We start from the raw sequence: 27,027 nt of genomic DNA on the forward strand, positions 1-27,027 counted from the left end.
CTTTACTGACCTTTAAATGTAATAGTGTCCTTACTGTCATACTGAGTTACTGTGAATTCAGTGAATGAATTCTTACTCCTTTGACTATAGGATAACTTTATATGCTTATTGACACTTTCTCAATTCAGGTATGAGTTGGTATTCAAGGAGTTTCTCTAAATAAGAGCTGCACTTGCCTAAATTCAGATGTTAGAAGATCAAGAATAGTCATTTTTGCCCTGAAAGCAACATAGCTTCTCTTGATTTAGTCCATTTAAACCAAGACAAGTTATTCCTATACGAGCTTGAGTATCCATTTGAAACTAATTGAAATTATGAACATTTTTCCTTCACATGAAGTCCCTAATAAGAACTTTAACAATACATAATTGCTTTTATTGAATTCTTTATGTGGTGCAATAAAAGTATTCCTGATACTGAGCCAGCTGATATGTTGTTGTATTGTTTTGATAGAAAAATGTATCAGGCAACTACAAAATGTTGAGTAATTTCATAAACACATTGAATTTTAGTGGTCAAAGAAGCATATAATGCAGTAGATAGCCAATACAAAATAATGGAGCTTCTAGAGTCCAATCTAAGTCTGTTCAAGTAGTGGCAGCACTAAGAAGGCTGAGATAAAAAGGAATTTATCAGTAAATGGATAATATTGTGCCTCTTATAGTGTTATGCAGATATTTTGCTGCACTTTGCACCAAGAAATAAACATCAGCTGTATTATGAGGTGTAGAAATCAGTTTTGTATGTTATTTCTAGGAGAGAAATTTCCAAATAGCCTTTTTAAACAGTTTTTTTCATATTCTATACCACCTGACTACATGATAAAATAGTGTCCTTTTGTTAAAAGGTGAAGGGTGGGGAGGAAATCCAGGATTATCCTCAGGGTGTTTGTGCATGCATGTGCTTAACAAACTTATTTTACAGTTGTCTGTCTCTAACAATATAAAATGATTTTTTATTTTTATCAGTTAAAAGGGCCCAGATTCCTGTGAGGTACTTCTAGGAGCAAAAGCAACCTAATCCTGGGAGCAAAGACCAAACCTCTGTTCAGGAATGTATTGGTTTTGTTGTGTGACGTAGGTTATACTTGTTGCCTTGTTATCAAATAGAGAAGTACATGTGGCAATAACCAGGGGTTTTAGGTACTTTTAGAGACTCCAGAAAATCAACAAACCTTGGTCAAAACTTGGATGAGTGGAAGTCCCTAAATATAGGCCTTTGGGGTCAGCTGAAGAAACTGTAAACTTTAGTGTAACTGATGTGTATCCCCAGACTCAGCTTATCAGGCCTCACAAGTGTGAATCCCTGTATAAATAGAAATACAAGCAAGCTGGCTAAGCATGAATGCCACCATGCTTCTCCTTCCTGAGTTTGTACCTGAGCTGAGGCAAGGAGAGAAAATGGAGATAGATCTCGAAGAAAAATGATTCAGATGCTAAATGCTTCTTGTGTGACATGCCTTGATTTTTTGAGAGAATTGCTATGTGTTACCGTGAAGCATGCTCTGAACTTCCTCTAGAACAGGAATACTGAGGTGCAACACTTGCCACTCGGGCAGAGTACTGACAGACAGGAGTACTCAAAAAAACCCAAACAAAACAGAAGCCAGTTTTGTTGTGGAAAAGAGCAGACTCTTTCACTTGGGGAGGGGACAAGACGCGACAACCCAGCCGGCCGAGCATCTGCAGCCGCCCCGTAGAGGATGAGGTTCGGGTCCCAGCGCGGTTGGGGAGGAGGCTCCCCGCGGCCCCGGCCGGTGCTGGGGGGCGGCTGAGAGGCTTCGCCGCGGCCCTGGCGCTCAGCAGGGCCCTGGCGCTCAGCAGGGCCCGGGCCCGCTGCGGCCCCGAGCGCGGAGCTCCTCATTCCTCACTCCCGCCGCAGCCGCTGTGGGAGACTCCGCGCATGCGTTAAACAGCTCCGCTGACGGGCGGGGATACGGCCCCGACACCCGCGGCGGATCTTAACACTGCGCGCCATGGGGGTGGACCAGAAAATAGTTTTCTCCAAGAATTCATTTGTGAGGAATCCTCACTGGCTTCTTCCCTGACTTTTGTGTACAACTAAGAGAAGATATCACGGAGAAGCAGGCGGGCGTGAGGTCCGCTCGCGTGCGTGCGTTCTCTTCTCCTCTTTCTTTCCCTCTCCTCCCTCTGTCGGCGGCGAATTGGGCGCGTCCCGCTAGCTGCCCCTCCCGCTGCCGAGAGTCCGGCCCGCTCCCGCTGCTGGCGGTCCCGGCGTCGCGAGTTCCCGCTCTCCCGCCCCCTCCTTCCCACCCTCCGAGCCGGCTCCGCGCTCTCCTCGGCTTCCCGCTCCCTGCCCACGGCCCCGGCGCGGCAGCCCTATGGCGTACAGTCAGGGCGGCGGCAAGAAGAAAGTCTGCTATTATTACGACGGTGAGCAGGGCCGGCGCGGGAGCGCGGGTGCAAGAGCGGGGGGGGGGGGGGGGGCGCCCCTCTAATGGCCGCCCGGGGCGGGCTGTGTTCCTGGTCCCCGCCGGCACGGCCGCCCCCGTCCCGCGGGACGAGGCCCTCCCCCACCACCCCACGCCCGGCCCGGCCCGGCCCCATGGCGGGCGGGGGTCCTCGCTGCCTCCACCTGCGCCACCGCGCCCCGCTCCCGCCGTCGGCTCTGCTGAGCCCCGTGGGGCGGCGGGGCCGGGGGTGGTGGGGTCGGGGAGCTCCCTTATCTGCCAGGCCCGGTGGTAGGTACTGTGGCCATTGTTTCGACCCAAAATACTCACCACCCGCCCGCACGTCGTCCCGTCCCCCCCGCCCGCCCCCTAAAAAAAAAAAAAAAAAAAAAGAAAAAAAAAGAAGAAAAGTTGAGACACTCCCCTCCATCCGCTGAGCAGGGAGGTGTTGAAGCTGCTGCTGTGTCTTGCTCCTCCCCTGCAAAGAAAGTCCAGGCCATGTGTAGCTCTGGCACCTGGTGATTGTTGAGCTGAGGCCTTTCCCTGCCTTGGGCTTTCGTACCGAGGTCTGGGGTACGGTGGACAGGGGCACTCTGCCCCCTCCTCCCCCATTCCCCAAAGCGAACACGGATCAGAGCAGAGGTCTGGCTCCCACGAGCCTCCTTTCCCGCAAAACGCGGAAAGTTGTGTGCGTGGGTGTTTAATAATAGTGGAATTTGAGTTGCATGTAGGCCCTCTGAGTTTGCACACTGGTGTAGTGGGGACGCAGGGGCTTGCGATCTGCGTTGTCAGTCATGGCGAAAAAGTGCTTGGTTTGAGACATTTTCAGCAACTTGTTTGCGGTTTTCTCTGGCCACAGCAGCAAGAACGTCTTAGTTTTCTTGAGCTTGAATTTATTTAGCCCTTTTTGTACTGGGAGGTGAGCTGGACTGACAGATTAGTTAAGAGATTTGATTAAATTTTCTCTTTTGTAACAATCTTGTACGGCTGTGTCTGAGACTGGTCTTGGTAGTAGTCAGGAAACAGAGGTTGAGAATGTTCAGCCGTAGACCTTTGGTGTTTTCACCATTTTGGAAGTGAAGATGAATGGCTAAACCCACTCAAGATATCAAAGGTTATGTTGCTCTAGCAAACCTGCTATTCTTTGGAAATGGCAGATCTTGTGAGGCCTGTCTTGGCTTTTTTTTTAACCTCACTAAAGGAGGCGGAGTGGTGGTTGCCGCCCCCTTCTCTTTGTTGCTAGCAGTGGTTCTTTGTTCAGCCTAAAGGGGAAAGGAGGCCCCTGTTAGGGATACTTTTGTTGAGGCTAAGATCTTACTTTTCCTAGAGAAGAGGAATCACTTTTCGCCTTGTTGAAAGAAAGAACAGTGATAGTTTAGAAGCTTTCTCTCTGAAAATATTTGTCTTTTTTTCAATCAATTTCCCTTTTTTTTTCTTTTTTTTTTTTTCTTTGATAAAGTCAGGTAGCTGTAGTTCACTAGATGTTGATGTATTGTTTTTCTGTGATTACTGGATTTGGTACTCGATTAGATTAGATTCCCTTAACAGCCAAAAAAAGCTATACCTGTGAAGAGTCGGGAGAAACTGGAAGAGGAGCAAGTTTGGCAGTGGCAGGATAATGGTGACTTAAAGCAGTTGCAGCTCATCTGTAGACTAGGCTAAATGTAGTTAATAATGTTGAGAAAATAGTATCTGTTGTGCCTTAAAATAAATATTTTATATGTGCCAGAAACAGTTTTGGAATATTTTTGATGTCTCATTTATTTGTGTTGCCAAATCTAACAATTATTTTACATGGCTTTAGGAAATAGAGTTACTAGAAGAAATTTTAGAATTAATACCTAAAATAGATGTCCTGATGCTACTGTGTGGTTCATCTGGCAATTCTGAATAATACTAAGTGTTGTACCAGCAAAGCCATTGAATCACAGTGAAGAGAATGTTTGAAGCCTTAAATAACCCAAAACAAAACAAAACAAACAAAAAAAAAAACCCAAAAAAAAAAAAAACCCAAAAAAAAAAAACAAAAACAAACAACTGAGGTAGTGGTATATCTGTAAAGGAATGTCATGTCTGAAGTAAATTACCTCTTTTTTTGGGGTCATAATTGGCTCTCCACACATACTTTTACTCTGTTTCTTAAAAGTTACAGACTAAAACGTCTTGAAAAGTTCCAGAAGCATATATGCTTATCTTCTGAGATGCAATAAACTCCCCCCTGCATTTTGTGAAATTTGGTGTGATTATCATTTAAGGCTGATTTTTTAAGTTAGCCTGTCACTTCCTCAGAGTGTATTGTTGTTAAGGTTTTCTTTTCTAAATCAATAGTTTTAATAGTCTTAATACTGTACTTGGAACCAATAATCTTTGAGTAGACAAAGCTTGATTTCATTACCTTGAATTTGCTTGTAATAGAAAGTCAGCTACATCCAGTTTGTGATCGTGCTTAGGTCAGGAATTTTGCTTGAATTTAAGCCAGTATACTATGGGGAAAACTAATTAAAATATGAATTAAAATAGTTTCATGATCTTACTTAAAATATTTTTCAGAAATGTTTCTAGTCTTGATACAGCTTAGCAAACTGTGGTCCTCACACTGCTTAGAACCATGCTAGATGTGGAAGGCTATAATAGCTTTTAGTTTAGTCTCTTACCATGTGTCTTCAGGTTGTTGTCATGGTTTTGCAGCATTGTGGCTCAGGTAGTTTAGCTCTTCCAAGGTGTTGTACAGTTGCCCACAGCAGTGAGAACAGGCCCCAAATGGTCTTTCCAGCTCTGTGCTCCTGCACAGACCAGCACAGCTAGAGAATCATGCAGCAACTGGTGTGGTTACTGTGAGTTTGTATATTTATTCCATGCCAGTGCACTAGCAGTATTGTTTAGATTGGTTCTTGTGCATAATTTAGTGTGGGTGTTCAAAAGGCTCTACCTTCATGAAAAATTTGAGAGATCTGCATCAGAGTTTCTTGGTTCCACCCATAGAGACGAGACTAAACCTGTTTTAGTAGGGCAGCGTGTTACTGTAGTTGGGCATTGTTTGAGTAGTACTTCTAGTTAAAGCTTACATCTGCAAATAAAATGAACTTAAACTGGAGTATTTTCTGGAAATTCATCAGTACTTTGTGCAGTGCCTTCCAAACATGGTGATGGTGTCCAGCCTCTGCTCAGGGCTCAAAAGTCAGATCTTTGCTACTCTTCTGCTGTCTGTTAACTTTAAAACCAGAACAAAATGCCCAGTCCTTCAGAAACTAGTGTTGTAATTTTAGGCCTGTTTGAATAGCTGTTTGTTGGACTCATCAGGCACTGATGATCTTTTATTTTACATTCAGCTTTACATGAGTTCACCCCTTTGTATCGCTGAAGTAAATTCAGTTTAACTGCTGCTCTTTAGATATGTTTTTTCCATGTGATTTCCTTTGTGGCAATTAGGTTTCTTTGCATAGTATAGTTCTGAAATACCTCATCATTTCATGGTAACTATACCTAAAATAAGCAGGGATGTGATCCATGTACATAACAGTTTATCAGTTAAAAGTTATAAAGTAATCTAACATACAAGTTACAAAGTATTAAAAAACAAGTGTAGATGTCATCTCCCGTCTCTTAGTTCACTCACTTCACACTGCTTTGTAATGGGTAAATTTAATGGTGTTATTTTTCTGTATGTCATAATAACTGGAGAAACTAATACTTTTTTGGGGACATAGCTTTGTTAGTTGTTTTGTTTTGGGCAGAATTAAAATTCCTTTAGGGCACGTAGCCTCTTGTATTTTTCTATGTGTTAAAATATTTTCTGTAGGCCTTGCTAGTCATGGATAGAGAAGTGGGTGTCTAAAACTTATGCTCATCAAAGGAATCATAGGTTTATTTTTATTTGATAGTTCTCATTATTTTGGCATGTAACTTGCATGAATTGAGAAGAATATGTTTATTTATTTATTTTTATATATATTTGGACTCAAAACATGACAGTGTATGTACAAATTGTCAGGTAGGTCTTCTGTATCACATAGGAGTTTACTGCTCCACACTGTCCGCTATAGCATTAAATGGGCGCTTGATTTGTCTCTTCTTAATTAAGGACTCAACTTTTCAGAGATTATATGTTGTTACTTCTCAATGGGAGACATTTAGCTGGCATTTTTATTATAAAATGTAAATTTCAGTTTTTGAAGCCTTGTTGTGAAAGATTAATAGGTTTGCAAACTTTTTACACATACTACTTTGCATTTTTTCCCTTCTCTTCCTCATTCAGTTACATTCTTTTTTTGTGCTTTCCATGTGTTCCCACACTGGTAAGTGATATACTGTGCTCATAACTTATCTGTATGATTTTTACTTCTATATTAGTAAGAATTTACCTCTATATTAGTAAGTATAAAGTGAAGTATTCATGGTGTCTGCAGTAATAATCTTGTGAGCTTGGCCTCACTGTACCCATTCCTCATATATACAGAGTTTTATATACAGTTTTAGCAGAGTTAGTCTGGCAGAGGTTTGTGCAGAGCTTTTTTAGCTCCATCAGTGAGTGAGGTGTCCCATCCTCACAGGTATTAGCTCTTGGTACACCTTGCTTTTCTTCCCAAAGTGCTCTAGTAAGGCTGTGACATGAAAAAGAGATACATAAACTTCAGGATTAGTAGATGAGGCGTTTGTACCAGGAAGTGTGCCACCTTCTTCACTAGGTAAAGGAGGAGAGACTTTTGACAACTTTACCTTCATCACGGTATGTCGTCTCCATGATGGGTCCCCTTCATGATGTTGGTTGAAAATCAAGGTACTAATGAAGAAAGAGGTTCTTTCCTCTTTTCCTTCCTCACCCCTGCCTACATAGGGATCACTAATCCCTTGATACTTGATAGGCATTTTGTCCATATGCTTTAAGAATTTGTTTTTATGAGGCTAGTGCCAAAACCTTTTTTTGTTAGTGATACTAAGACCTGAAAAATATAAATAGTATTGTATTGCCTGTTGCTAAAGTGTATTATATTGACATCTATTGTGAGTCACTACTGCTGGCCTCTAATACAGAAGGATCAGTATTCTTCTGCCAGACACTGACCTACAGATCTTCTGTTTGACAAATAAACTCCCATTAAATCTACCAATGTGCCAATTCTTTTAAAATTCTCTTTTCGGGTAAAAAAAATAAATGAAAGGTAAAAAGTGTACTTGATTTATTTATATAACTGTATGCTGCAGTGTATGGTATATAGATTATGCATAAGCTAAAATTTGTTTAGTTGACTAATTGCAGTATATTGAAGGATATGTTGCAAGTGTATTTGGGAAATTTGTTAATTTTATTTTTTCTCTATTTTATATGGGGAAAATAATACAATTATAATAATACATATGATCTAAAATAATTTTTAATTGTACACTTCCTCATCCCTCAGCATTCTGAATACAATGTCAGTGATAACTATAGAAGCTGAAGTAGTTAAAATTGAAATGATCTCTTAAAAAACCCTGTTTTTAAGCCACAGATACATTTGTAATGGAGTTTCCTCAATAATATCACATTGTTTATAATCATTATTTTCCTAAAAATCTCAAAATTTAAAGCTCTTACTAGCCTGAAGGTTTTTTAAAATCTGGGACTTAAAAATAACTTAAGTAGATACATAAAGTAGAGCTAGTAAATGGTTGGTTTTCATCTTCTAGGCATTAGTTTTAAAGAGCTGTGATAGATTTTTTCATAAACGTCAAATATATAAGGTATTCTTTTGTAAAGTGCTTGAAAAAGTTTTTGTTGGAAGGAAGGAGTTTATTTATACTCTTAATACTTTTGCTCTTGACCTACATGTGACCAAACCTATAGGTTTGCAATAAGTAACTGACAAAAAGTGCTATTTTTCCCCTTCAGTACTGAAGTTAGAAGGTCCAAACTCTTCAAAGTTCTTAATGTTGAAACTTGGTATTTCAATTGCTATGGGATGGCTAAGAGCTAGGTATTGAAGGGTAGTTTTTCTACATCTTCTTATGGTACGTTAGGTTATATCTGTTTTCTTAAGTGTTCTTACTCTCCTTGTCTCTTTGAAAACTGAAAGCTTGAAGGATTTTAGAATGCTTTGAAACTTTTAATCTTATTGTAATACTTGTTTTTCTTGGTAGCTGGTGATGCTACTGCAAGCTGACATTTACCCTTCTTCCACGAAGCCCATGTTGAAGAGGTGAAACTAAAGCTGTTTTGTAGTAGTGCTGCTTCTTACCTCTGACTGATAAAGTTTACAAAATAGTATGACATTGTGAAAATAGTGTTTCTTTTGTTCCCAGTGGACAAGGCAGAGCATATTGAAGGATGTGAAAGAAAAGTAAAAAGTTCAAGAAGGTAAAGTTCAGTAATCCTATTGGGAAATTGGGTCAAAAAGAAAAGAGGTGCCATTGTGAAGAGGTGTTTTAGAAATCTCCAGCTGAAAGCCATTGACAACTGGACTTAATTTATAAGCTTGTTTATGTTTCCAGAGACAGTTCTGTTTAAAATGGTTCATGTGTTGAGAATGTCAGTGCTCAAAGTGGGGTTGTATGTGTTCCAACAATACCTGAGCTCATAAGAAAACTTACTCGTAGCCCATGATAACAGCTATTCCTTTCTTGGAAATGAGTGTCAAATTTGTTATCTTAATTGTGTGCCTAGTTGGTCTCCAATGTAACAGAGGCTAATCTGGATTATAAAGTTCTTGTTGAACTACTGTGGATCTCCAGCAGCAGGTGTCTGGGGAACGTTTGTGCATGTGATTGCCACAATGGATCTGGAACTAACTTCTGAGTGTAACAGGGTTAGTAGTTAAGAACAGGCTGAGCATGGTATCATTAAATCAGCTCATGCAAAATGATAGGTTTTACTAGGGCCTCTGTTGTGATACTATGTGGCTATGTCATCAGTAGTGTTTCTTCTCCTCTTGATTCCAGTTCTGTTTCCCATTTTATTGTTCAGTTCTAGCCCACTGCTGGGCCAGAACTTCACTCTTGATTTGAAACCATGTCTTATATATATTTTTGCTCTCCCACTACTGTCTGCTTGTAGTCAAAGTGTTAGATTTGGCTTCTTTTTTCCCCTCTATTTCTGACATATAGCAGGTTTTTTCCCTTGTGTTCTTTTTGAAGTAGACAGTATTCCATTTGTGATGTTTGTTTGTTTTCTGGAATCATATCTGTTTACTTATCTTCTGAGAATGATTAAGGGGCAATGAAACTTGTTTTATAATATGAATAGCTATTCTTTTGTGTATTATTGACAGGTGATATTGGAAACTATTACTATGGACAAGGACATCCAATGAAACCTCACAGAATCCGAATGACTCACAACTTGCTGCTAAACTATGGCTTATACAGAAAAATGGAAATTTATGTAAGTATAGGCAACGTGATGTCCACTGAAGCATTTAAAGTTATTTTTAAAGGGCTGCAAGTACTGTCACACAAATAAGTGGAGAGAGGTGGAAGTGAAAATAGAGAATACGTAAATAGTGTATTCAGAGCTCTTTTGTTTAGAAGTGAAGCAGTATTTAATGCAGTTGTATATCACAAGAGAGTAGCCCTTGCTTTATGTAAAAGACAACTACTATCATTTTCCTTTCACCATTTTCCCTTCAAAGTAGGTGAGACTTCTTTTAAGTTGTCTGTTTTAACACAGCTGATTTTGCAGAGCACTCTAATTTGTTTCTTTAACTTGTTCTTGTTATCAGCGACCCCACAAAGCAACTGCTGAGGAAATGACCAAGTACCATAGTGATGAATACATCAAATTTCTCCGATCAATAAGGCCTGACAATATGTCTGAGTACAGCAAGCAAATGCAGAGATGTAAGTGCCAACATCAGGCTAAGTCTATGTGTACATGCTTTTATGGTTAGCATTGTTTGAAGCTCAGTATCCACCAGTACAGAGGTTAGAGAAATATTGTAAAAAGAGTAAGTAGCATGTGCCTGCCTTTAGCTAAACTTCTCCATGAAAAAGAAGTCATCTTGACAAAAATGTTCTTTAAGCATATGTAAGGATTTTTGCCTCTTCTTTCATAGGATGTATTCTCGATGTGAAATACTGCTGCTAATACTAAGGCTTGATGTGCAGTTTGTGAAGTTTGTGAAAGTGCTTTGAAATCTTGCTTAAAAAATGGCTTTTAGAATACTAGAGGCATAAAATCAATGTGTGAAAATGTGTTTAAGTCAGAAAAAGGACTTGCTCATTCCTCTTGGAGGGAGATAGTAAAAATTGTTCATCATTCACTGTTCACCCTTTCTATTATTAATTTATTCCTTTAATTATAAGAATAAGCTCCAAGTAGTGTTAGGAATGCAGTTTGACAGCTATTATATAAATTTTAAAGGCAGTATTGTAACCTCTTTATGATGCCTTATTGTCAGCAAATTATTTTTGTAAGTAATTGTACATTTTTTAACATGACCTATGTTAATCAGCATTTCTTCAAAAATCTAAAAATGATTGAATTTCTTCTTTAAACAAGGGGACAAATCTTCCAATAGAAACTAAAAAGAATTTTAAAAGAAAAGAAAAAAATATTAGCTTGGAGTTATGCTAGTAGGACTCTGCATTGTTTTCAGTGTTTAAATTAGCCTGATGAATGAGATGGAGGTGAAGTAATTAAAATGCTGAATGAATTATGCATCTGTGTTATCCATGTGTATATTGGTGCTGTTGGAATGGTGTTTTTTAAAAATACTACATTTCTTATACAGTTAATGTTGGAGAAGATTGTCCTGTATTTGATGGCCTGTTTGAGTTTTGTCAGCTGTCAACTGGAGGCTCTGTTGGTGAGTATAGGTTGTTTGCCAACTATTTTATAGCTTTACTAGGTTGATATCAGCAACTTAAAATTTTGATTGTGCATCTAAAAATGAAGTAAATATAAGGGGGTTTTAATATATTTTAAAAATAATAATATCAATTACAGACTCTAAAATATGAGATGTATCAAGTATCTCAGTATCAGTAAGAGATTTGTTCTAAATCAACTTATTTAAAAATAAAATATGATTTCATGTAGCAAATTTAAAGGCAATCAGAAATTTCTGACTCCATTTGCTTTCATTCTTCTCTGTGTCTTTTTACAGCTGGGGCAGTAAAATTGAACAGACAACAAACAGACATGGCTGTCAATTGGGCTGGGGGACTTCACCATGCCAAGAAATCGGAGGCATCTGGTTTCTGTTATGTCAATGATATTGTGCTTGCCATCCTTGAGTTACTGAAGTAAGTTTGTGATAGGCACAAGTTAAAATTATAGAAAGTGTTAAATTTAGGTATTTAAATGTTTGAAGATATGGATTGTATTTATTATTTGAGTGAGTTTTCATAGCCCATGTTGAACTTTTACAGTTTCAAGTAAGAAAGCTCCAAGCTCTGCCTGGTTTGGCTTCAGAGATATATTCAAAATAAAATACAGGCAAACTGAAAAGATAACTAATGGGAGATAAATCCGAGCAATAATGCACCCTGTAAAACACCATATGCTGTAATTCTAGATGGTGGGGAAGGACTAGAGTAGCGGACTTCAGAAAGTGGACAGGCTTGCTTGCTTTCTGCAAATATTTCTGTAAAGTCTCCCTTTGCTACGCATGGGAACAGAATACTGGACTAGATGGATCACTGTCCTCATCCTTTAGGGCAATCATTTGTACTCATAATCTTACACCCATTTGGTTTCACAATATGTCTTCTTGTTTCCTGTCATTTGATTTGTTACTGAATCAAACAGGAATATTCAGGAAAGATCATGCCCTGAGCTTCCTTGGATTATTACATTAATTAATGTGGCTAGTTTTAATAAGTAATGAATTAACAGCTGTGCTGCAATGACTGCAAAATAAGAAATGAGTAATGAAAAGTAATCATATAACTGATTTCAAACAGTAGTGCTTCACTAAAATTCCAAGACCTGAGTTTGCTTTTACTGCTTCAGAGGAGTGTATCCCTACTAATAACACATAAATCCCATTTATTAGAAAAAATATTTTAGGTATTTGATTCTTGTGAGTGGGACAACTGATTTTGCTGGTGAGGAATAAGGGAAGTAGCTGTAATCTGAAAATCTAGAGATGTAAAATGTTTCTAAAAACAATTAGAATAGTTAATATTAACACATTAAGACATTCATTTTAATGTGCAGCATATATTCAGGAGTTGTCTCTGCAGTCTATGAGATATGATTTTCTATGGTCTAATCTTGGATGATTTAGCTAAATGTGCATGTGAAGGAAGGAATCTTGTGAATAACTATGGGTTGTGTAGCCGTGGGAAACTGTCCCTGAAATTATGGGTGCTCACACTCTTGGTACTGTGCAAAGCATGATGAAAATGCATCTTCTGTTGGAAGACTTTGTTCTTTACTGGAAAACATAAAATTTAAGTTTAAATTCTAGTGCTCCAAGGCTTCAAATAAATCACTGATTTTATCTATCTCAAACTGTCCTGAAATTTGCAATATTTAAGAAAATATTAAACAGTAGTGTAATAAATTTATGCAAATTAAAGTGCAATACACTTGAAAATAAGAATGTGCCTTTCTTTACAAGCTGTAGAAGTGGAGAAGAAAACTCAGTGGAAAATAAGTATTTTTTTTTCTTTGCGAGTTTATGGAACACAGGCTGTTGGTAATTACTGAGAAGGCAGAAAGAAAGTCTTTGGGGTTAATGAAAGGGATGAATTCAGCAGATGTGATCAAGAAAGCAATGTCAGCAGAATCATGAGGTATAGCTTCTGCAGAGTGAGACAGTTTGGGGTAAATACTAAATAAATTCCTTATTTTGATGAAGATAAACTTATTAATGTTCAAACTGTACTGAGAATTCTAAGAGCGTATGGTCACATCAACCAAAATCATCACAGTGATCATAATCTTGGATTTTTGTGCCTGGTTGGGGTTTTTTTTGTTAGTGTTTTTCTTGTTTGCTCTCAATATAAGAGATAATGATGATTTCTTATATGTTCTTTCTAGGTATCACCAAAGAGTGTTGTATATTGATATTGATATCCATCATGGTGATGGTGTTGAAGAAGCATTTTATACCACAGATCGTGTCATGACAGTATCATTCCATAAGTATGGTGAATATTTTCCAGGCACAGGGGACCTTAGGGTAAGGTTGAACATGAAATTTCATTAGGTGATAAATTCCCTCTTACTGTCCTCCTTGTAGATATTTTTTTTGCACTTGGCTAAAATAACTATGTCCAATAATGGTATACAGCAGTAAATTTTCAGAAAAAAATGTTAGCCTAGGGTGATATATATATTGAGGAATCCTAGGAAAAATAATACAGGATAGTAGGGAACTAAAATATTCCCTTCTACATGAAATTAACATCTTCACTTCTGGATAAATAGGCTGAAATCTTTTTTAAAATATAATTAGTATAATTCACACAGATTTTGGAGATGTCTCTAAGAAGACAGTGTGGTATATTTATGATTATCTGTACATTTCGATTCTGCAGCTACAGTGAAAAGTAGCTGTTTATAGATCACCCTTTAACAGTGACAAAGCTTAAGTTACAGTCTGAATTTTCTATTTGCCTAGTAATACAGTTGACTTGTGTTTGGAATATTTCTTATGTCATGAAGTGTGTTTTGAGCTCTCATGATGCTCACTACCTAAGAACTTTAGCATGCCCATATGGAATTATGTACTGAGCATTATAGCTAGCCTGAGAGAGGGAGCATTTGCCCATTAAGAATTATCATTAAAGTTGGTGTAGAATCTCTGGCAAAGTTGAGACAGGAAACAAATTTTCCTGGCCCTTCGTATTAATTTTAAGTAAATCATTGCTCATATTAGACAGTTGTCTGTTAGAACAGGAACTTGTTCCACTTCACAGTTTGAAAGAGTATTATAAGTATTAGGATTAATATATTCCTAGCTTCAAACTCATAAATTAAACCTCTTTTATCATAGACACTCCTGGGATACGGCATTCTTCTGGTGTTAGCAACTTTGCACATTAGTTTGTGTATACAGTTAGAAACTTTTTTTAAAAATTGTAAACACTTCTAAGAAGTTGACCTACAAAGATGCTGTTCTGGGAAAGAATTGACTGTTTTCCTAATATATTTAAACTGAATCATGAGATACAAATACTTGTGTTTCAGCTAATACTCCTGAAAATTGTGTTTCCCAGCCTGTTGATGATACCCAGAAGGCACAGGAGTGAGTGAAAGTTGAGCAGTGGGATGCAAAGCATTCAGTTCAGTGTGGTTGTTGTAGCTGAATGTTATTATGGTTAAATTCTGTTAAACTGTGTTCTAAATTGATGTAGGAAGAAATCAGATTAGTTTTTATCCATGTGGTTTAACTTGACTGGCCACAAGGTGGTAGTGGTGCTTCAAACTAAAGCAGCTCAGATCAGGATGTTTATCATGACAAGCTGTTGTTGCTGAATTTGGCTAGACCTTTTTTTTTTTTTTTTTTTTTTTTTTTTTTTTTTTTTTTTGAAGGGTTAGATATCTTGGCTTTTTAGAAGCAGCACTTCCCGTTGACAGGGAAGTTTGTGGACTCTTCACCTCACCACACCCAGAACAAAGAATTAAAAGATAGCATAGTTGAAATAAATGGAAGAATATTTTATGGGTTTTGGGATTTATTTTTTCAGCAGTGTCAGTGAAAAACAGTATCTCAGGCATGGCAACTTTTTTTCAGAGCTGCATGCAGGCTTTAGCAAGCTTTATTGCAATTATTGCATCGCCATAGGGCTTTTTCCTGTCTCCAGAGATTGCAAAGCTAATTGAACTGAAAGGAGAGCTAATTCTCTGAAAAGTCAGTGTTGCTTCTGGAGGCCAATATTGTGTTGCTTCCTTCTGCCTAACTTGATCTGCCATTGATGGTTATTTTTATAAACTTTGCCAGCCAAATCTCTTTGGTTTTTTCCAATGGGCTGTTTTACAGCTTGTTTCTGTAATTATTTAGTTAGTTGATCTAGTTTGTTGATCAGGTTATATTTATTTGATGCAGGAACAAATCATATGTCAAATGATGATACTGTGATTGCAGCTCTGTCAGTGTAGATGAATCTGACGTTTTCTAGTTCAGCAGCTTTCATCCATTTTCTACTGAATGTATTGTTCTGTCTAAACTTCCAGTGTCCTCAGTAAGTTATTTGACCTTCTGTGTATCTTAGATGATAGCATAAATTTTGCCGTTTATACACAGAGATAGACCAGTTGAGACCATAGTTCTCCACAGTGGTCCAGGTTCTGCGAGGCAGTTTGATCTGTTGTAAATAGGAGGCTACCAGAATGCTATATTGTTTCTTTAGGTTTTAAAACTAATGCAAGCATCAGTTACAACAAAGGTCCATTGAGTAGCTCAAACAATTACTCTGTTTAGATGGAAATTGTATGAACATTTGACTTTGCTGTGTTTTAGGATAAGATCAATTTAATGATTTTTAGTTTTTTAATCTGTAAAGCAAGACAAGGAGAGGAATGACCTCATGAACCATTATAGGTTAGGTGTTGACTTGCTGGAAAGCAGCTCTGTGAGAAGGACCTAGGGGCCCTGGTGGACAAGTTAACCATAAGCCAGCTGTGTTCCTTGTGGCCAAGAAGGCCAGTGGTATCCTGGGGTGCATTAGGAAGAGCATAGCCAGGAGGTTTAGGGAAGTGATCCTGCCTCTATGCTCAGCCCTGGTAAAGCCAAATCTGGAGTACTGTGTCCAGTTCTGGGCTCCCCAGTATAAGAGAGACATGGAGCTCCTGGAATGAGTCCAGTGGAGGACAACAAATGTGATGAGGCAACAGGGGCATCTCTCTTAGGAGGAAAGGTTAAAGATGTTGGTCCTGTTTATCCTGAAGAAAAGACACTGAGAGCGGACCTCATCAATACTTACAAATATCTCAAGGGTGGATGTCAAAAGAATGGGACCTGGTGAATAAGGGGCAATGGACACAAACTGAAACACAAGAAGTTCCCTCTGAATATGAGGAGAAACTACTTTGAGGGTGACAAGAGCACTCTAGTAGTCCAGTGAGGTTGTCACGTCTCCTCTGCATCTACTGAATGCCCACCTGAATGTGATCCTCTGCAATCTGCTTTATCAGGGTGTTGGACTAGATGATCTCCAGAGGTCCCTTCTTCCAATTCTGGCCATTCTGTGATCACGTCAGAAAATTCAGCATGTGAAAGTCTAGATGATTAACTCTGAGAAATTCTGAACTTGTACTTCAAATCAGCAAGAGTTGAGTTCAGCAGGGGTCTTTATTGTCACTTGTCTTGCAATACTATGAAATGTTAATAATATGCTGTGGCTAAAAAAAGTCAACTGTTAACATCGTGTCTGTGCTTCACTGGGCCACTTGTCCCCCTCCTCATCTCTGTCCATTCCCCCTCACACCCCCAGTAAAGGTTGGTTACTGGAAGTGGCACATTCTTGATACATTCCCTGCTAAGGAGGCTTTGTTCAGGAATAGGGAAAAGTCAATGACTTTCAATAGGTAGTGTTGAGAAGTTTAGTATTTGTGTTGGTGCGTTATGCTACACATGACCTGTAGTTTTTCTAGGATATTTCTGCAGAACTGCTGTTTGATAATAGTTTACAGCCAGACTGAACAGGTTAATTCTCACTGTCTGCTCCACTTAACTGCTCTGCATTGCTTTCTATCTGTGTTGGTGATGAAATATATGGAAGAAATGAGAATGTGTGTCAAGCAGAGATCTTTAGCTTTTAAGGTGATCAAAATAGGAGCGGTTGGATTCAGGGTGTATTTACTTGAAATTTTTTTGTTGTTGTTGTTCATTTAAGAAGTCACCCCTATTGGATTTTTCTTCTCTCCCTTTTGCTGCAGCTACTTCCTTATCCTATGTTTAGGGCAATAACGTTTTAAAAACGTATTCAAGTCCAAATCTTCTATACAGCATTGAAAACATGGACCTTGCTCTTCTTGGTTTTCATACTTTTGTTTGCTTAGCTATTATTACCAGATTAAACTGATTGGTTATGATTTGTCTTTTTGTCTTAAATCTTTGAATTAAAAAATTGAAGGTACTATTTTAATCTTGGTGTCCAACTCCTGCACTCTAAAATGATTTTATGGGAGAACAGGAATCAAGTAAACTCTACCTCTCATCCCTCACAGATATGTATAATGTACAGAATAGCTCAGCAGACCTGTGTAGACTTTTTTCATGATAGCATTCTATATATTTCTGTGTTAATATTAAAGCATTTGTCATCTTTGCTTGTAGGACATTGGTGCTGGAAAAGGCAAATACTATGCTGTCAACTTTCCAATGAGGGATGGTATAGATGATGAATCATATGGACAGATATTCAAACCAGTGAGTGCTTTGTTTTTTTGTTTTTAAGCTCTCTGAAAATGACTACTTTTGTATTTTCATTATGTCACTTAATGACTTACTGTTTTATATTGATTATAGATTATATCTAAAGTAATGGAGATGTACCAGCCCAGTGCTGTGGTATTGCAGTGTGGAGCGGATTCACTGTCTGGGGACAGACTGGGATGCTTTAATCTTACTGTTAAAGGTAAACAGAGATGTGTCTGTTTGTGTAACTTTTTACTTATTTGAAACCTCTACCCTTCATGCTGTTTTTCAAGACACTTGCATGATGAGGACTGGAGTCACAAATATTTTGTTCATTACTATGATTAATCACTTCTTTCTTTGCTATACAGGGATGGCCAAAAGAAACCCTGAAGTTGCCTCTTTCTTTCTGTCCATCTAAAAAAGTTAAGAAGCTTGGTTTTCCATATGCGTCCTAGCCACTCAAGAGATTCCCTTTCTTCTATGTACAGGCTTTCTGTAGCTTTAAAACAGCGTCCTGGAATGACAGGACCACAGGCATCTGCAACACTTACAATGATGGGCAAATAAAACTAGTTAGTAGTCAGCTTAGTAGGACTACAGATGCTAAACATCAAACACCTTGTTGGGTGTAAAATTGGTATTACTGAAATGACAATACTTCACTGCATTGTTAAATTTAAAGTGGTGTTTGTTATATTGAGCCATATGTTAACCATCGTTTTAATTAATTCTTATAGAATTAATTTATTTTAGTATTACCTAAGTTGCTATCTGCAATTGTAATTCTCTAAATTGGAATGTTATTTAGCAAGTAGCATTACTGTTGTTATTATTATTATATATATATTTATTATTATATTTATTTATTTTAATTATAAAATATAACATTTTTAGCAAACTTTTGCTAAGCCTTCAGTCCAGCCTGTTTAAATCATGGATTTTCTTGGTTTTGTGGGATTTTTTTTAATGCGACAATTAGAGTTTTGTAGGTGACAAAATTAAGTATAGTATCTCTTGGGTCTGCAGTGTTTCAGGGTTCTTTTCTTGATTTGCACCAGGTGGCAAAGCTACTTCAGTTGCCCATACAGCTCAGATTTTTTTCCATCTTACATATCTTGGAAACCAAGAGAGCTGCTGCCTCCTACAGATGTCTTTCAGTATGCTGTATCTCCCTGGAGTGTGTACTGTCTTGGCACCAGTTCACTCTGTAAGCAAGACTTAGCAACCTCTAATACAGGTTCAAATTTTGAAGTAGAAAGGACCAAGTACTGATTTTGTTTTCCCTTCTTCCCCCATTTCATTTGACTGAGAAATTGTCCCTAAATTTGTCACTGTGTATGACATCAGTTCCGGAAAGACGAAACACTTATTCTAAGATCATTTCAGAACAATAGCAATAGACCATCATGCAAAGTCTCTGAAGACTGGGGTGGATGATGTCCATTGTGTTTTGTACATTTCTAATCTGTAGGTCTTGACTTCTTGTGAGGTTGTGCTTAGCTCTAGGGGGAGACAGCTCTGTTTGAATCAATCCAGTTCTCACTTGTTAAGTGTGACTGCATATGTCTGATTACATAGTTTGTTATATATTTTTCTGTTTAATAGGTATTTTGCATATATTGTCAACTCTCTTTTTGTTTTACAGGTCATGCTAAATGTGTGGAAGTTGTAAAGACTTTTAACTTGCCATTGCTGATGTTAGGAGGAGGAGGCTACACAATTCGTAATGTGGCTCGATGCTGGACATATGAAACTGCTGTTGCCTTAGATTGTGAAATTCCTAATGGTAAATATTAATATTCAAGTTAATATTTAATTAATAAAATAATCATGGGAGATTTTAAGTAAACAGCAGATATTTGTATATGTAGCTGTAATGCATCAGTTTAGGATAAACTAGGTAGAAATTTATTGCTAGGATTTAGCTAATACATTTACAGTATCCTATGCACTAAATAAATGTAAGTATTTAGGGCTTTTTTTATGCATTAGCAAAAGCTTTAAATGACTGAATCACTTTTTGAAAATTCAAAATATAAAACTTATGGAACCTTACTTGTAGGTATTTCTAATATGAATATCATCATTATGAAAGAATATATACTGCATTTTGATTGTACTGGTGTCAACCTGTAAGTTGAACAACACAGACATGGTATACATAAGAAATTCTTGACTGTGCAACTGTCTACTTTACATAGCAAAAATACTGTTACTTCATTTTATCTGACAATAGTAGCTGTGAAAGCATATTGACTTTTACTCTTCTGTTTCACTTGATTTTGGCTATACAAGCTATCTTGAAATTTAAAACCACATAAAACAATTGTAGACTGTTTTAGAATAATTGAATACTGAAGTAATTTCTCTGAGACAGATCCCTAAAGATCCTGAACTCTTTTTACTTCTGGCCAAATATGCTCCTGGATATGCTTTTGGAATGCCAATTATATAAAATTGTTGTTTGGACTGATTTGCTGCAAATGAGTCACGGGCAGTTTGCTGTTGACCACAACTTTTGCTGATAACCTTTTGCTATTCATGTATCTCTTGGTGGATTCAGTGTTTCTATCTGACTTCAGCAGAATGCTGCTGTCAGTGAGAAAAGACTATTTGGAATGTACCTTTCAAGATACATATATTCCATTTTTCATGTCAAAATATGTTCTTTGTCAGCCAAAGCTTTTGAAGGGACAGTAGCAGTTCCTTATCTTGGGACTTTTTTTTTCCTCTTAGCATCCCCCTTTCAATGGATTGCATATATATATATATATGTGTATATATAGATGAAGCTTTTTAGATTATTTTTTTTTTTTTTTAACATTCCTCTCTACTTTTTGGGTCCTTGTCATCTTTAATCTGTTCTGAGAAATAAATGCATTTCTAAATGTTGCAATAGCAACTTAGTCTTTCTGTCTGCTTTCTGTTTACCTAACCAAGATTGCTTATCCTGTAATAATCATAAATGAAGAAAGACAATGGGCACAATTAAAAATGGATTTCAGTGTCTTAGTTCTTAAAGGTTCTATGGAATTTTTTTTTTCTCTTACTTTATCTGGAAAGATACAGTCATATTCAATACAAAATACTGCAAAATAAAACACTGTAAAATAGCTGTTCTCCTGGCTATGTAGTCTTCATCAACTTCATTTTGGTGGTTCAGTGTTCTAGTCAGGGGTCCTTTTTCTGTGAAAATGCAAAAAGTGGGGTAAGGAGGGAAACAGACAGACTGAACCAGTGTCCAGCACTTAGCAAGGATATTGAACTAGCTGTGATCTTCAGCCTAGTAACAAGTATTAAAGCTTGTCCTGAAGGAATATTTTGAATGGCTCACTTAAACCTTTCAAACTGGACTAACTTTGAAAATACCTACAAGAAATCATCAATTACTCTTTTTCCTGCAGAAGTATAGTTTTAAATTATTTTTTTCAAATTGGTTATTGAGTTCTTCAGTGTGTAATTGCAGTAGATCTTTCTCTTTATATTTTGCCAGCAAGTTTAAGTTTATTTATTGAATAATTTAGAGGAAAATCACTGAGGAGTCCAGATAATAAGTATTGTTGTTTGAATGCTTAGGGTTTTATGGTTCTCTAAGTAAAATCCTGTCAAATCTACTGTTGCATTTAAAATATTTTTTGGGTAACAAAGTTGTCTTGCTGTTTGGTTTATAGAGTTGCCATACAATGACTACTTTGAGTATTTTGGACCAGACTTCAAGCTTCATATTAGTCCTTCAAATATGACTAATCAGAATACACCAGAATATATGGAGAAGATCAAGTAAGTAATGATTATCTTATTTATCAAATAGGTCATGTGGATCATGTTTCTCCAGAGGTTTAACTGTTAGGCAGTTTTGAAAAACTGTATATCTTCCACTGTTCACTAAGAATAAGTACTAGAATAGACTTTACATGTTTTTCATTTCTGTTGGGGGTTTTTTGGAAGTCTCTTCCTCCAACAGAATGCATACTTATGAGGTCTTCCAACTATAAATCCGAAAATTTATGACCTGGCTTGGAATTTTCCTTTTTCCATCATCTGAAAAGATGACTGTTTTACTTAGATTCCCACTCTAATTTTGTAGAAAGTTTATCCTGCCAGGAAAGAAGCTGGTGTGCCACGATGATTAGGATTTTTATTCTCAGCTCCATGTCTAAACATGGACTGAGAATGTTATTCTTTGTATCTGTCAGCTGCAAAAATAAAAAGTCATAAGTGAGCTCAAACATCCAAAACTCTGGAAAGACAGTGATGCGTGTGCAGGCAATTGAGTGGCTGTGATTTGACAAATCCACAAGGTTTGATCAGTGCTCATTGATAAGCTATGGTGGTTGTGTGTTTTTAGGCTGTGCCACTTTTGATACTTAGTTTATTCCTCCTCTCATCTTGACATTTTCATTGCAAACAAATATTTTACTTCAGGGGTGAAGTAATGCATACATAAAATCAATCCTGTGCTGAACTGGTAGAATGCAGTTGGTTAGCCTGAAGTACTCTTGGCTTACCGTGGTCCTTGCTCTGGGTTTAAAAGAATAAACTGCCACCTCTGCCCTGATTTCTAACAGGCTGTTAATGGTACAAATTCTTTTGGTTACTGAAAATAGCTGGAAAAAGATGTGAAATTGCATGTTTAAGTTTGCCAATACTGCTATAACCTTTAAAACTGTCAAATTGCCAAATTCACCAAAGCTGTTAAAATAGTAATTTTTAAGTGATTGGTATATAAACTGTGATGGGTGTTCGTAACACAACTATATCAATCACAATCAAATGAAAGGAGTTTATAATGTGTGATGGGAGAAAAAGCCCTAATATAATTGTACAACATTTCTCAGCAGTAATGTAGTTCTCCAGCTGGTGATCTGCCAGGCTGCTTGCTATAATGGTATATATTGTTGAGCTTTGTGGTACAAGGAGGCTGCAAAACTTGCCGCTACAATCCCAGGCAGAGATTGCTCTCTGTCAATAGAAAACACACAGTCTAACATTCTTATACTAGAACCTACAAGATCAATGACCCATCCTTTTGGAGAATCTTCCTTCAGTTCATTGTGTGCTTTCACAGACGCAACAAGACACCTGGCTTTAGGAGTGCCCATGCATGGCAAGACTACTTTGCCAGGTCACAGGATTTAAACAGAAGCAGAGACTCTAAAGATTCCACAAAAGCATCAGTTGCCCTTTAGGCCTTCAAATTGTGCAGAAGGATGCTAAGATAATTGTTGCAAATGCTGATATTTGATGCTTCCCAAGCCTGCCTTTCTACGTGCACTTCAGAATGATAGCTTTGAGTCCCAAAAGAAGCCCAGTATCCTCTTTTCTGGCACATGGTGCTTTGGAGTATATAATCTATCACATCAGGCTGCTTAGACAGGACAGAACTTGTCTCTGTTCTTCCTGAAAAAGCCAATAAGGAAACATATCCAGATGAATTAATTTTGTCATGACTGCTCCCAGTTGGGAAGTCTTCATGCTTTTAAGTGTCTGACTTTCTTTCTAAGAAACTATAGAATAGTGTATTTATCCAACTTCATACTCTAGCTTATTATAAACAAAGTAGTACTGACACCAGTTTAGCCCACACGGGCAGTACTTGTGCTGACCCTGTGGGGAATTAACAATTGAAGTTGATTGAAATAAGTATTTGTAAAGTACAAAGAAAATTATGTTCAAGTACACTGTGGATACTAATGATCTCATAGGGATGGAAAACTTCCTGAACTTGGCATGCTAATTATTTTAATTGAAAAATGAAACTGACTCTAAAGCAAAGCCAGGTTAACTTTGAATGCAGAGTTCAGATCTTCATAGAAATCCAAGGAAATGCTACTTCTGTGTAGTAATAACTTTTCTTGTCTGTTACTTGCAGGCAACGCTTATTTGAGAATTTGCGCATGTTACCTCATGCACCAGGTGTACAGATGCAGGCCATTCCTGAAGATGCTGTTCATGAAGACAGTGGAGATGAGGATGGAGAAGATCCAGACAAACGCATTTCTAGTATGAAATATCTTTTCATGATAGAACATGTCGATAGTTGTTTTGGATTTAATTGCTCAGAACCTAAGTTGTAGTAGTTTGCAGTATTGGAAGACTGGCACTTTGGTTTCCTGAATAAAAAATTTTGCCTCTGGTCTGCCACTTTTGATGATTTTAAGGTGGCATCCACGTAGACATTTGAACCTCTTAAAGGGTCTAATGAAGTGCTGGAAGAGCCCTGTGTTATAGAACAGCATGGCTATTTCAAATCTATAGTAGATACTTCAGAAGACTTCATGAATTTTAACTAAAGAAACAGTACTTTACTTTTTTTGTGACTAACAAAAGACAGAAACTATGTTTCCCTTTGAGGTAACATGAGATACAGTGTTTCAAGGGAAAAAAAAAAGCCTTTTATTTTCTTTGCTGTGAGACAAAGATTTTCCATATTTGCGACACTACACTTTATTACTATAACCCTTCCATGAACTTTGAGTTGTTCTTGAGCTATAGCCAAGAATTTCCTGATACCTTTAGTCTTTTTTGATTGAGATTAGAATAATTCTATAACCTCTTATTAGTGCACCCTCCATTTGCTGAACTGTTGAAATCATTCTTTTTTCTCCTGTGACTTCGTTTTCAGTATTTGAAGTTTTATTTGATACATGGCTAAAATATTCCCAGTCTCCCCCTGTGTTTCTGCAAAGCTATTTTTTGGAAGTTATTATGCAAGTCCCAGGGTATCTTGAAAAATAAATGGTTTTGACTGTAATTTAGTTTATCAGCATTAAATGATTACAGTATATTACTACTCTTAATTTGATAGTTCTTTTTTATTAGGCCTGTTATAGTTGGACTTTTTAATTAATTAATGTCATAAATCTGAATCCTAGTTCGAGCATCTGATAAGCGCATAGCCTGTGATGAAGAGTTTTCAGATTCTGAAGATGAAGGGGAAGGTGGACGACGAAACGTTGCAGATCATAAGAAAGGAGCAAAGAAAGCCAGAATAGAAGAAGACAAAAAAGAGACTGAGGATAAAAAAGCAGGTAGGACTGTGGTGTGGTTTTATCCTATATTTTAGAACTGCAAATGTCAGTCCTGCCAGAAGAGAGATGTTTTATCTGGTAACAGTTAATTTGCTGTTTGAGATTATATATTCTTTTCCATCATTTTTAAATAATCTATTTTAAATTAATCAGTTTCAAGATACAGCTATTTAGACTAGTACAATATTTTCAGGCAAGGGTTATTGTTTCTTCCCCATAAGCTGAAGTCTTAGAGCGAGAGATTTGTATGACTTAATGAAAATAGAGATGAAAAAATATATGTTGGGCAAAACATTTGTTCCTGTTTGCTTTTGTGGGGTGAGCCAGCTAGTTTTCTCTGAAACAGAAACCAGATAGGCTTCTGGGGACAGTTTAATTCCAAGGACTCCTGATTTTTCTAAGAACTGGATACATCTTGAGCTCAGGAGAACTCCGGGTCTCATTACTGCATGCCATCATTATGGCCAATCAAGAGAGACCTTGCCTTGAGGCATTCTTAATCACTTGGCATTGTGCCCAGACCTCTCCTTTGGATGGGTGCATTTAACACTATCCTTTAATATGTAACTAGTGACTTCTTATAAAAGCCAGTTTCCTCTAGAAATACATACAAAATAACAAACTTGGTCATTCTCTTTACTTCTTAGGTATTTTAAGGCTTTCTTGCATTTTTTGGTATATTTAAAATCTTGTGATTTTTCAGATGTTAAGGAGGAGGATAAAGCCAAGGACAGCAGTGGTGAAAAGACAGACACCAAAGGGTAAGCACTAATTAATTAATAATGACATTTTTTGCAAAGTATGTGTTAAGTCAGTACTGTATAATATTTTTCAGTTCTGTGGAGATCACTTTCAGTTCCTCATAATACTAAATATTTTAGAATCATGACTAGTAATTCAAAATTGCATTTCTAAATTGGTTATTACCTTTTTTTTGCCTTTGTACAGAGCAAAATCAGAACAGCTCAGCAACCCTTGAACAAAAGATAGCCTCTCATCAGTTGCAGAACATAATACTAGAGTCTGAGAATACCTAAAAGGAGAAAAGTTTTCGTATGGAGAGAGACTGCTGATTTCATTTTGTACTATTTGGCATGGACTGTATTTATTTTCAAACGGCTTTGTTCTGTTTTTTGGCAAGTTGTATTGTGAGTTTTCTAATTATGAGGCAGAAATTCCTTTCTTCACCATGCTTTATGTAATAGTATTTAAAAATGGATGTGAGTTATTATGTTAAATGTCTAAACTGATCTATTAAAGTAATTTGCCTTTCCTGAGCTGATTTTACCTTTTTTGTAATTTTATCTTTATTAAAAAAAAAAAAAAATCGCATGTGGTTGTCTTTTGTCCATCATTGACCTACAAAGAGGAAAAACTTTATAAATTAGGCAGACTTGTCTGTGAGTACCTAGTGACTTTAAATGGACAGCTGGCAAACAGGCAGCTTGAACTGTGCTGCTTTCATTGACTCCACACATTCCAGCGGTTCCTACATGAGGTGCAAGCACGTGTATGAGTATAGTGAGATTTGAACAGGCTGAATAAACAGGTGAAGAGATGCCAGAATAACATCATTGTATGAACTTGCATTTTAATGTGAGTTTTAAAACTCTGCAGTCACATGCCTTGTACTGTCCAAGAACCTTTCTCACCATCAGAATCTACCTAAAATATTATTCGTTTGCTGTTCATGAAATCACTAGATGATCATCTTGCAAAGCTTGCAATATAGCAAGTGAAAATTTGGATTTGACTTAAAATTCATTATGGTTTTTCTACAAATATGAGCAACATAAAACTTTCTCACCCTTACAGAGGAAGGGTTTTACTGACTGCCACCTTCATTGATTCATGAGTTAGTTCTGCCTGAATTGAACAGAGACCTCAGTGTCCACATTCCCCTTTATTTTTTCTCAATCCACAGTTGTCTTACAGGTTGATATTTAATGAAATATATACGTGTTGAAATCAAGATTTCAGAGCAATGAACACAGAAGTTAGCAGAACTCCACTGCTACTGAATCTTTTTTCTTTTTTTCAAATATAAATTTTTCTTGCTACTTTTTTAACCTATTTTCTCTCTGTGGTTGTGGTATATGTTGATACTGTGCCTGATGCACCCCAGAACAAAGCTTGCCTTCCACTGCTGACTCATGTTCCACTTGCCATCAACCAGGACCCCCAGGTCCCTTTCCACAGCACTGCTTTCTGGCATCTCATTGCCCAGTCTGTCTGTGCATCCAGGGCTGCCCTGTGCCAGGTGCAGAATCTGGCACTTTTCCTCGTTGAACTTCAT

At 37.4% G+C, this 27,027-nt stretch overlaps 1 protein-coding gene across 2 annotated transcripts; it reads left to right on the forward strand.

Moving 5' to 3' along the window:
* The first annotated feature begins 2,192 nt into the window (after nt 1–2,192).
* On the forward strand, nt 2,193–26,063 carry HDAC2 (histone deacetylase 2). 2 transcript variants are annotated; one of them, XM_053974113.1, is made up of 15 exons: nt 2,194–2,393; nt 8,690–8,744; nt 9,655–9,767; nt 10,105–10,222; nt 11,116–11,190; nt 11,491–11,629; nt 13,374–13,515; nt 17,617–17,709; nt 17,809–17,917; nt 19,346–19,486; nt 21,372–21,480; nt 23,573–23,703; nt 24,576–24,731; nt 25,435–25,492; nt 25,680–26,063. In XM_053974113.1, exons 3-15 carry the CDS (start codon nt 9,693–9,695, stop codon nt 25,708–25,710), a joined length of 1,377 nt encoding a protein of 458 aa, XP_053830088.1. In that variant the 5' UTR covers nt 2,194–2,393; nt 8,690–8,744; nt 9,655–9,692; the 3' UTR covers nt 25,711–26,063. The 2 variants fall into 2 exon arrangements, with proteins under 2 accessions (XP_053830087.1, XP_053830088.1); XM_053974112.1 differs by lacking the exon at nt 8,690–8,744 and having other exon boundaries at nt 2,193–2,393.
* Nucleotides 26,064–27,027: the final 964 nt, after the last annotated feature.

This window comes from Vidua macroura, chromosome 3 (genome assembly GCF_024509145.1).
Source record: "Vidua macroura isolate BioBank_ID:100142 chromosome 3, ASM2450914v1, whole genome shotgun sequence".
NCBI lineage: Eukaryota > Metazoa > Chordata > Aves > Passeriformes > Viduidae > Vidua > Vidua macroura.